This window comes from Neomonachus schauinslandi, chromosome 11, assembly GCF_002201575.2.
Source record: "Neomonachus schauinslandi chromosome 11, ASM220157v2, whole genome shotgun sequence".
NCBI lineage: Eukaryota > Metazoa > Chordata > Mammalia > Carnivora > Phocidae > Neomonachus > Neomonachus schauinslandi.
This window is the reverse complement of record NC_058413.1, coordinates 74,568,575-74,580,929: the sequence shown is the minus strand read 5'-3', so window position 1 is coordinate 74,580,929 and position 12,355 is coordinate 74,568,575. Positions and strand designations below refer to the sequence as shown.

The following is a 12,355-nucleotide window of genomic DNA, read 5'->3' as shown; positions in this document are numbered from 1 at the left end:
CTCAATTTAAACCCAGGTCTTCATTCCTCTGACTCAGTCTCATTTCCTGGGACTATTCTTTTTTTTTTATTATTATTTGACAGAGAGAGAGATAACGAGAGCAGGAACACAAGCAGGGGGAGTGGGAGAGGGAGAAGCAGGCTTCCCGCTGAGCAGGGAGCCTGATGTGGGGCTCGATCCCAGGACCCTGGGATCATGACCTGAGCCGAAGGCAGACGCTTAACGACTGAGCCACCCAGGTGCCCTCCTGGGACTATTCTTGGCCTGTAAAATGGCATTGAATTATCTGATGAACTATTTCTCACTGAGGTATTAGTGACTAACTGTGTTCCTCCTCTACTTCTTCTAGAATATTTGCATTTTGTTAACAGAACCTTTGGAGACCCTCCACCATAATACGCAGCCATATATCTGATGGAGAGACTTTAGTCCAGCAAAGGATACACTTCAAAGGTTGAACTTTGAGAATCGTTGATTGTCTTGTGCCAGTCGCTTGATATCTACTGAGGCTGTGCATTTGACTGGTCTTGGTGACATAACTTTGATTAGAAAGCTCTGCTCTATGAGGCAGAACACAGACTGTCCCCAGAATTCTCCTGGTAAAGTGTCCTGCCTGATGGAGTCCTAATGGAATTCCTTTTATCCAGCATCACTTAAGGAGGACTTCTGCTCCCCATCTGAAGTCATCCCTCCAGCTGTGCTGGTGGTGACCCCACACATACACCTGAGAGACAAGTCTTATGCCCTCTGTTCCTGGTTTGGGCAGGAAAGTGTTCTAAGAGATAACACTGTTTATAAAGGGTACCATTTACAGCACAGCACAAGCTCTGCAGTGCAAATTCTGGTTTGATTTCTGGCTTTATTGCTTTTTTTTTTTTTTTAGAGAGAGAGAGCACACAAGTGGTGGGGGAGGGAGACAGAGAATCTCAAGCAGACTTCCTGCCGAGCACACAGCCTGACGCAGGGCTCGATCCCAGGACCCTGAGATCATGACCTAAGCTGAAACCAAGAGGACGCCCCTGGCTTTATTGCTTATTATTTGCATGACCTTGAAGTCTCAGTCTCCAAATTTTATTTTCTCTTCTGTAAATTGGGGAGGGGGAGGTGGTTGGGTAGAAGTAATATCAGCCTCGTAAAGGTGTTGTGAGAATTCTTAGTTATTGTGAGAATTAAATGAGACTGTCCATGCAAAGATCTTAGCATGATGCCTAGCATGCAAACCCTCAATGAATGACTGCTATTATTATTACTATTATGATGATTATTATTATTGCTACCACCACTAAATTTGTTACGGCCCCTCCAGTCCTGATAGCTTAGAGAAAGTGCTGGTGCTCCTTCCCAGACTCTGCAAGGCACTGCCCAGGGAGTGGCCTGAGCAATGGGAGAATCCAGCAGAACAGGTTTTTTCAAAGCAGTGGAAAGTAGATCAAAGGCAATCACCCAAACCTGGAAAAAGAATGTATTCCTTTGTTTGTTCTGTACTAGTTGTGAAAAAACTTTCAAAATGTAACTTATGCTAGAATAAAAATTGTGGCCGCTCTTGAGGTAACATGACTGAGCCTCTCCAGTCTGTGTTCTTCCTGACCCCCGAGGACAGACGGGGGCCACTTTGAGTTTCGGCTGAGCATGGTGATGGCTGACGGTGTTCTGTGATGATGTTGCCTACAGTAAGGAGTAGCAAGCTTAGTCGTCAGCAAACATGCAGAGACAGCAGAAATGGTGTCTGGTGTCTGGTGTCTGGTGATGGTGTCTGGTGTCTGGTCTGGGTGTGGAGCTCCACACCCAGGGGCAAAGTATACCTATGCCTTGCTGCAGATTGCTCATCACCCAATGTGAAGTTTCATGGGACTTGGTTAGGCCTCTTGGCTGAAAATAACAGAAGCCCAACTCATACTAGCTCAAGCAAAAGGGGGGATTTATTCTAAAGATTCTACACTGTATCAAGGAAAACAAGGCGAGAAGCAGACTGATCTGGGATTGAAACCCAGCCCTCAAATTTTGCCAAAACTTGTGTCTCCCTTCTCTGTGTTAGTCTTCTCTCTTTCTACAGACTCACTTCCTCTGAGGCTCTGGTTGACATATTGGAACAACAGCTCACAAGTTTTGTAAATGCAGTCATCCAAAGAAAGCCTGGTCTCACTTTCTCCAATTCCAGAATTTCTATGGCAGGAACTGATTGGCCCAGTTGAGGTCAGGTTCCTTTCTCTGATTACCATTCAGCAATGGGAAAAGGTAAAAACCGGTTAGAAGAGCCTGGGGCATCCACTCTAACTATATACTGCTTGTGAGTGAGCAAAACCACGATAAGGGATTATTGAAATAGGGATTGATGAGCTACATGACAAGAAACATGCTGTTCACATTTGGCCCTATAACTGCATCCTGGCCATTCCCAGATTCCTCTCATTTCACTGGAGATTTGGGATGTCTGTCTGCTCACTGCCCTTGGTCCCTTCCCGCTGGGCAGACCCTAGCCCTGAACAAGCCGATTGCAGCATAATATAGTGGTAATGGCACAGGCTGTAGAATCACACAGACCTTGAGTCAAAGCCCGGGTCTGCCGCTGACTAGCTGTGTGACACTGGGCAAGTTACTTAGCCTCTCTGAGCCTTAGTCTCCTTATCTGTAAAATAATAGCTCTAAAATAATACATATCGAATCCGGTTGTTGTAAAGATTAAGAAAAATAAAGTAACCGTACTTAAAATACTTGGCATATAATAGATGCTCAGTTATGTCAATTTCACTTTCTAATTAGGTTACCTAGAAATCTTCAGGAGGGTGGAGGAGTGGTAGCAAGTGAAAAGGGAGAAAAAGAAAAGTGGTAGCATTTTGTATCTGGGAAGTATCCTGCCTCAGGTATTTTACAATTATCCTGAGCAAACATTAAATAATTTAAGTGGGTCAGCTGCACTGGGAGAGCCATGCTTGAATAGATACAGTCCCTCACTTGAGAGGCAAACCAACAAGGATCTCAAGATCAATGGTGAATGTTTGTTTCTCATTAATTTACTGGTATGACTGTACGGTCCTTAATTTCTTTCCCTATAATATCTAAAGTCCACGTAATGCAATCTAATCACTGAGTTAGTGAATGAAGTGCTTTAACATTTGATTGTGACTATTGCAGTTTGGAGAGGCTCTCCTCTTTGAGAATGTAGTAAGTAATTTTTTTTTTTATAATTTATTGAGTTCTGATGATAGCAAGCACTGTGCTAAACTTCTACATGCATTGTCTCAGTTCTTCCTATGAATTCAGTACTATCGCCCCCATTTTCCAGATAACGAAATTGAGGCCGGGTACGTAGAGTGGCAAGATCACTCAGCACTCAGTGATAGAACAGGAATTTGAGCTCAGCTTAGCCAGCTCCCGAGCCTGAGTTCTTAATGCGCAGTACTGGTTCTCTGCACCTTGGTTTTGGTTTTAAGTTTTCGAGACAGGCAACATAAGAAATGAATCCCCAGGAAAATCTGTGCTTAGAATGTCTCATTTGATAAAGGATAATCTCACAGCGTTCGTGCACCCACACAACGTTGCTGCAGGGGCTTGGATGCAAAGCCGCGGAATTACAGGAAGAAAAATAGTAGAATAACAGATACACTATCTCCTTGGATACAACAACTCTTCTGATTACCTACTTAGAGGATAATAGCGATGAAGGGTTTCGCAGATGAATCCGTGAAAAAGAGAAACTGGAAATTGTGTCCCACCTTTAGACTCTTCAGCGTTTCCCATCTTAGTCAGAATTGTGCTCATTCCAGTTGTCTGTTGCTGTGTGGGGTCGTGTGTGCATGTGTGTGGAATATTTTGGCCTGCTCCAGAAAACCACATTTGGTGACCAACTGTAGGTATTATCAATGACTCCTGATGATATGTGAAGTATTTTCCATCCATTGACCTATGTACCGATAACGGGAACCAATGTGATCTCTAATCACAAATTGACCTGTTCTTCCAGAAACCATTTATTCTGTTTGGTGAGTTTCATTATATTCCAGACTGTGCTTCATGTGTACCTTTTTCTTTTTGAATTCATCCTGTGTGTAAACAGAAAAAAAAAAAAAACAACATTTAAATATCATGTCTCTTTTGACTAAAAGCATATCTGGATTAATATCTCATATTTTTCTTTTTCATTCTCTGTTTTCAGCTCCAGGGTTCCTTGAAAAGAAAACAGGTGGTTAACCTGTCTCCTGTCAACAGTAAGAGACCCAATGGCTTTGTTGACAACTCATTCCTTGATATCAAGAGAATCCGCGTCGGGGAGAACCTCTCTGCAGGACAAGGGGGCCTCCAAGTAAATAATGGACAAAATCAGATTATGTCAGGGAGCTTGCCCATGAGCCAAGCACCCCTGCGGAAGACTAACACTCTGCCACCCCATACACATCCTCCTGGAAATGGTATCTTTAATATGGGCTTAAAGGAAGTGAAGAAGGAACCAGGAGAGACTCTATCTTGCAGTAAGCACATGGATGGCCAGATGACCCAGGAGAGCATGTTTTCCAATAGGTACGGAGAGGACCCTGTAGAGCAGCTGATGGACCCAGAGCTGCAGGAACTGTTCAATGAACTGACCAACATATCTGTGCCTCCCATGAGTGACCTGGAGCTGGAGAACATGATCAATGCCACTATCAAGCAGGATGACCCATTTAACATTGACTTGGGTCAGCAAAGCCAGAGGAGCACTCCCAGGCCCTCCTTGCCCATGGAGAAGACAGTGATCAAGAGTGAATACTCCCCGGGCCTAACCCAGGGCCCCTCGGGCTCCCCTCAGCTGAGGCCCCCATCAGCTGGCCCTGCATTCTCCATGGCCAACTCCGGGCTCTCTGCTTCCTCCCCGGTCCCTTCTGTCCCTCAGAGCCAGGCTCAGCCTCAGACAGCCTCGGGAGCGAGCCGGGCCCTGCCGAGCTGGCAGGAAGTATCCCACGCCCAGCAGCTCAAGCAGATCGCGGCCAACCGTCAGCAGCATGCCCGGCTGCAGCAGCACCAGCCTACCACCTGGTCGGCCTTGCCCTCCTCCACTGGGCCATCGCCAGGTCCGTTTGGGCAGGAGAAAATCCCCAGCCCTTCTTTCGGTCAGCAGCCATTCAGCCCACAGAGCTCCCCGATGCCTGGGGTGGCGGGCGGCGGCAGCCAGTCGAAGGTGATGGCTAACTACATGTACAAGGCCAGCCCGTCGGCCCAGGGAGGGCACCTGGACGTGCTCATGCAGCAGAAGCCTCAGGATCTCAGTCGGAGTTTCATGAACGCCCCGCACACAACCATGGAGCCCCGGCATGGCAACACTAAGCCTTTGTTCCATTTTAACTCAGATCAAGCAAGCCCGCAGATGCCTTCTGTTTTGCCTTCCCAGGCTAAGCCATCTCTCCTGCACTACACCCCGCAGCCGCCGCAGCCGCCGCAGCCGCCCCCGCAGCCGCCCCAGCAGCCCCCGCAGCCGCCCCCGCAGCCCCCGCAGCCGCAGAGCTCCATTTCAGGCCAGCAGCCCCCGCCGCCGCCGCAGCCGCCGCAGTCCCAGCCCGCCCAGCCCCTGTCCAGTCAGCCTTTGCTAAGGTCCCCCTTGCCGCTGCAGCAAAAGATCCTGCTTCAGAAAATGCAGAACCAGCCCATCACAGGCCTGGGGTATCAAGTCTCCCAGCAGCACCGACAGGTAAGACGTAAGTTTGCTACCCCAAACGCAGAGGACCCGGAGACCATTTAGCCTGGTCCTTATGCTCTGGTTGCAACTTCCGTGTTGGGGCAGAATCAAGACCGCGAAGATAGTGGCGATCCTGTCGGATTCCCGCGAAGGCCTCCTGAAGCCCACCTCACACCGGGCATCTGGAGGCAAGAGCTAGTATTTCCTTGTAGATCATTCCTCTCGTTGGGATCTGCAGCGGTCAAAGGCTCTTGCTTATTGTAATTCATGACCTTTCATGACGTGTCCGGTTGGCAGTAAGACTCGGATACACCTGATGTTTATTCCTCCAGTCAGTAAGTCGGTCATTAAGTCCACATGGCGTCCTGAGTACCTGCCATGTGCAAGATGTTGTGATTATGCTGAAAATTGAAATAAGTCCAGACATGATATTAAGAGTTATTTAATGACCCGTCTACATCCACACCAACCAACTGAAATGCCCGAATGCCGAACGCATTGTAATAGATCCTGCTGTGACTCCATGCTGGCGCATTAAATAAGACATGGTCCCTGTTTTCAGGCACAGTCTGGAGAGAGAGAGAGACAGGCTTTAAAACTCTCATTTGAATACTAAGTGGAAAGGCTAATAACATGAGAGCACAGAGGTTGGGTGTCTTACCATGCAAGGGGAAATCAGGGAAGTCTTTTGGAGAAAGTAATGCCTGCATTAAGTGTTAAATGATGAAATCGTCATCACTACAAACAGGAAAAAAATATCAGTGGTTACCTTATATCCTGTGATTAACATAAAGCAGAGGTTTTATTCTGCCCCAGACATGAATAGCATGAAGAGATAGTTCGGCCTCCAGAGCACACACTAGTGAGGAATTTCAGATCCCCAGGGAATTTGAGAGCGGAAACTCCTCCTGGAAGGAAGAAAGTCTGAACGTTGCTTTGTGCGTGTAATTTGATGGGTCTCTGTTAGTGGGCAAGCACAAAGACAACACATTACACATCAAAACAATATGTCAGGATATTATGATGGCACTGAGCCTAATTCCAATCACATTCCTAGAGTAGTTTTCGTGGCTACTGCCCAGACAAGAATGCCACAAGCACCACAGACCGTGGCCAAGCTAACCTTTGCCCTAGATGTGTGCCAGGGGAAAACTATGCTCAGCCAGCATTCGAGAGCTCTGCACCAAGGAAAGCTTTGAGCTCTTATCCACTTAAGAAGTGTGGGGGGTTAAAAAAAAAAGTGTGGGTTTTTTTTTTTAATTGTAGTTGATGAAGAATGGACTTGAGCAGTCATGTGTATATTTTACAAAGTTCCTTTTTAACAGGTAATTTGGGGATCATTGATAAATGGTATTGTGGAACTACTTCCTAATGGCATGAGTTGTCATTTTGGTTTGGATGAATCTAGGTTCAAATTCTTACTCTGACATTCACTAGCTGTGTGACCTCAAGCAAGTCACTGGACCTCATGAAGCCTGTTTTCTCTCCTGTAAACGGGGGTGATAATAATATAGCCTAGGATTTTTTTTTTTTAGAATAAAATTAAGGAGCACCTGGGTAGCTCAGTTTGTTAAGCGTCCCACTCTTGATTTCAGCTCAAGTCATGATCTCAGGGTGGTGGGATCGCGCCCCGTGTCGGGCTCTGTGCTCATCGGGGAGCCTGCTTGAGATTCTCTCTCTCCCTGTGCCTCTGCCTTCCCCCCAACATGTGCACTCACACTCTCTCTGCCCCTAAAATAAATCAATAAATACCTTAAAAATGAGATAATTTTGCACCCAGAGTTTAGAATAAAGTTGGCAGTTATTATGATTATCATGGAAAGAGCCATATATGATCTCAGAATATTTTTAACAAGTATTACTCTTATGTAGGAGATGGAGTAAGTCTCAAGTTCTAACATAAAGAGTTTTGGAGGAATAAAAGAAAACTATCCTTCATTATTTTTTGTCCAGCAGTATAGTGAGTGGGTAGTGATTTACCCTCCCTAAGCCCAGACTTCTGATCATAAAAATGGAAATAATAAATAATGGGATATTAATAAAAGGTAGTGTTTATTATTTACCCTGTAACTGGCATGACTTCTGTCTTGCTTCCTTATGGTATCTCATTTCACCCGTATGAAGGAAATCCCATTGTTCTCATCTTACAGGGGATGCAAGTGAGGCACAGAGAGGCTAAGTAACCTTTCCAAAGTCACACAGATAAGAAGTAGCAGAGCTGGGATTCTGATGGTCTGTTGTGCTTTTAGCCACTGGCTATACAGCTCATAGGTAGGATTTGTTGGGAAATGAATGACCACTTATAGACCATTGTGAAATTCTCAAAAAGAATATTTCCTCTAATAGTGAGCAATATTTACATAATCTACAGGGTAGATGAAGTCCTTTGGGGATAAAGAAAGTCTTAAACTCTAACCGTCAGAGTTGTTATAGAAAAGAATAAAAAAATATCTGTGTGACTGTCGACCTTCCTGAGGGTGAACATTATGGAGCTAACCAAAGTAAGCCATTTACAACAGGAAATATGTCTCTTTGGTCACCCCGTCAGCCCTTCTTTGGGAGCCTTCCTGCCATCCTCGGTCCTGTTTCCGGCTCCATTTCTCCTATCTACAACTGTACACCACACTCATGACCTCTTCGTCCCCCTCGAAGCTTCCAGAACCCAAGCACACCAGTGGGTGCTGGTGGCCAAATCAACATACATCTTTCAGTGTCTTAGATGATGTTTAACTGTTTCCAGTGCCTATGACACATGATGCCAAGATAATTTTCCTCTTTTCAAGAAAGCTCTTAAAAAGTGGTGGAAGTGGCAGCAGTATTTCAAGCCAAAGGCCCCTTCTGTACATGCCAGACATGGGGACCCATTTACGGCTTTATCCTAACTTTGTAGATTGAATCAAATTGTCCCTTCCTGTTCAACAGTTCCAAGAGGGAGGATTCGGAAGTCCTGTGTCTGAGTTGTAAGCAAGTGTACCAGAGCTCCATGGTCAAATAAGTGGTGCCCTCTTAAAAGCATTCACCTTTCGGGGGGCTGGACTTATGCTAATAAGGGTGCTGTTGTTCAGCACAGTTACATTATTAAGCGTCCCACTCTTGATTTCAGCTCAAGTCATGATCTCAGGGTGGTGGGATCGCGCCCCGATCTGGGGATTATTGTCTTCAGAGCTTTTAGCACATTGAGTGGATTATTACCAGTGCAGTAATATTCATCCTGGCAGGGTGATCTTTGAAAACAGTCAAGATGGGTAATGCTGCTTTGGGTCAAAAACAAGGAATAAGTGATAGGATAGGACTGGATTTCAAATATGGCTTGTGAACTTTCTCTGAAGGCAATAAAGTAAATAAATGAGTTGCTTTCCAAGATGGTAATTTTGAGAAGCAACTTTCATTTGGATGTGCATATTTTTAAGGTTTTTCTAATTCTTATTGTCTCATCTAGTATATTACTAAGTATTGTCAGCTCAGGGAGGGTAGTTTTAACCCCACCCTTTATAGTAGACAGTACAAAAGTGTGTTCTCATTTCCAATTAGCAAAATCTCTGTTACTCATGACCAAAGCCACAGGAAGGGAAAGATGGGGAATTAACAATTCTTAAGTTTATCAACTAGAGTGTCCTAAATGAAAGCACTGGTCATAAATTTTTTTCTGCATGTCATACTCAGTTTGTGTCAAACATAGGAAGACTTCTTATGGGATTTTTCTAATTGGAATTCTTTCACCTTGGAAATGGTGGAAACCTTGGGTTTCTGCTACAAGATGGTAGATTGAATTTGTCGATCAGTTGCTTGTAATTTACCTAGCAGAGTGTGCAAAGATGGCCTTCTCGTCACCCTTCAGAACTCTGCACCCAGACAGATCTGCATGCTCAGGCAAAGAATATACTGGGGGGGGAGTCTGTGTCCCTCTGTCTTAATTGGGTACCCATCTCCATTCTCCTAGATGTGAATGGTGCCTGAGAGATGGATGCAGCATAATCAAATTGTTAGAGACCTCTTTATCGTTTCATGTCTGGGGTGGTTTCAAGTAAGCCCTTCTCCAGATACTGAGAGAACAAATGGTATTTGGTATTTCACAAAATGTCTTCAGTGACTCTGTCTTGCTAAGGTTTGGGGCTTGGCAAATGGAAATACCTCCTGGCTATAATTTCCTTTCCTTTCTGATTTAAAGGTTATGGGAGAGGGCAGGAGAGGGATATAATGTATGCAGTTCTGATTTATCTTCAAGTCACTGGATACTTGTTTAAGGTGTGAAAGAGTTATTGGTTCACTAGGGCTTGTGAGAGTTCAATCCAAAAGCTCTAACCTCTTGAACCAAGAAGTGATCTTTGTCAGAGCTGTATAATCAGAAACTTAAAAGTGTGAATTTTTTTTCTAACATTAGATCCATGAAACTGAAATGGATTCTATATTTGGTTTAGAATTATCCCATCTCTAAGAATTCTGAGAGGGAACACAGCCAGGGAATGGATGGTTTGTTATGACCGAAACATAAATTTGTACATTTCCTCCTTAGTTTAAAGCCAAGCTCCTCAATCATATATTAAGAACCTCACCCCGCTCTCTCTGCCTAGCCAAGTTTATCCTTCACTACTTTATATATCAACCCCTGGCGTAAATCAGGCAAGACTCATGTTCTCCCTCCTTCTTCTTTAAGGTAATTTTGGATATATCTGATCTTAAAGATGAACACCCAGTTGAGGGTGAAGGAATCACTGGACCTCTCCTAGACTGACAAATCCTTATAATTGCCCAGTGAAAGTGCCAGAGAAGAGATAGAACCTTGAATCAGCTGGGAATGCCTTTTCTAGTGGGAAAATAATCATGAATTCAATGTTCTGCATCAATATACCACGCAAGTCACCCCCTTTGCCGGGGGCCACAGACTGGCTAAATGGTCAGCCAGTTAGACTAGTGCTGGGGTTCAGGTTTAAAGGGCTAGAACCAGGTCAAAAGAAGTCAGGAGCACGAAGGGCCAAAGACAAGGCCAAGCCAATGTCCTAGACGAGCTGGGACACAAAACGGGTATACTCAGAATCCAGGAGTGAAGCCAAAAGATGGTAATAAACCTATGGTCATGTGTCAGATATAAATGACATAAAATCTAAAGTGAAGTTAGGATAGAGACCCAAGAGATGCTAGATGATCACTGCAAATGACCCTTAACAATTTGGTGATTTCCATTATGACTCACTTTGGCTGGGCTATGCTGGCAAGAAGGATGAGGTCTGATACATACTGAGGATTGTCCGTGGCAGACCAGGAATATTATGTTTGCGTTTTCATTTTATTTTTGATATTTCATCATTTATCTTTTTGGTTTAAAAGAAAATAAAAATCTGTTTTTAATATTCCATAAGACCAGTGCTAGGGCTAAGAATCCAAATAAATTTCCAGACATAGATGTTAATATGACCTGTACTGAAGAATCTTGATTGGCAAAATTAGCAGGAGGGGGATTTTGCATGTGTCTTGTTAGTTTCCGTTAGTTGATTTGTTGGCTTTCACCTTAGTACCCACTCTGTGCCAACATGCAAACCCCCCTTTGAGGGCACTGAGGCTCAGAGAGGTTAAATAACTTGCTCAGAACTACAATTAGTAACTGGTCTGAGTTTAAGCCCAGTGTTAATAACCACTGTGCTGCATAAGTTAAGGAACTAGGTAGAAGTGGTTTGGGTTGTGTTAACAGGGCCTTCGCTAGGATATCTGTTCAAAATTTCATGATTGTCTACGTGCCCAGTTTATTTCTACCTCAGAGAAAATGTAAGCCAGTTCTGATGCAGGGAGGGATCTTCAAGCAAATTCACTGAAGTTGCCTTGTCTGAATCCACAGATCTTTATGTTTCCCCATCTGCCCAACCAAGAGCCATGAACTAAAGATCTTAGGCTAAATTGAGTACCGCCCTGTTCTGAGCTCTACCAATAGTTTTTATTCATTCATTCAAAAAAATGTTTGTTGAGGGCTTCTATATGTCAGGCACAGTCCTGGACACTGATACCACTTCTACTCAGAACAAAGACAATACGGTAAGGGAAAAAAATAAAATTAAAAAATGTTTTTTAAAAAATTAAATAATCAGAGAGTATTTTCAAATTGAGCTTTTTTCATCATACTGCAGGCTTGGTTTATTCTTGGCTTCTGTTGCTAGGCTGATTTGCTTCCAGGCTTCTTGGTACCTCTGATCCCAGATAAAAATGGAGAATACCCAGGGGAGTGGTATGTGACTTTGTTTTTTGAGGAAAAAATTCAGGAGTTTGGTTAGCTTTTTTAAATGATGAAGAAAATTCATTCCCATTCTTCTTCTTTAACATGATCCATCAAGATTTAAGAACTGTCCAGGGTCACTTTTAAGAGTTTCCCAGTGGGATAAAACCATAATTCGTGCATACATTCATATGATGAGAGTTTCATGAGCACCTACGATGTGCCAGGAATTAGAGATGAAAAGATCATGTGATGCAAAGAACCCTCTTTGTACCCATCTAAACGATCAGGAAGGTATGGTCCCAACCCCTTGATGAGCTTTTGATCTGAAGGACACGTCTGTCCCCGATACTTACTGGATTCTTACTGGGCGCATATACTACAGTCTCATTGTAAGTCTACAAGTTCAACTTTGAATGTGTTATTTTAACCTTTTACAGAGTAGAGCTCTATTTTGCTGGATATCCCACTTTCATGTCTGTTTTATTTTGTCATCCGAGTATGTA

The 12,355-nt window shown here is 44.0% G+C and overlaps 1 protein-coding gene across 1 annotated transcript in view; it reads left to right on the top strand.

The window, feature by feature from the left end:
- MAML2 (mastermind like transcriptional coactivator 2) overlaps positions 1-12,355 on the top strand; it is a 336,388-nt gene that overhangs the window by 225,114 nt on the left and 98,919 nt on the right. The window contains exon 2 of the mRNA XM_021679067.1: positions 4,154-5,659. Coding sequence (XP_021534742.1) covers positions 4,154-5,659 — 1,506 coding nt within the window. The remainder of the gene's footprint in view (positions 1-4,153; positions 5,660-12,355) is intronic.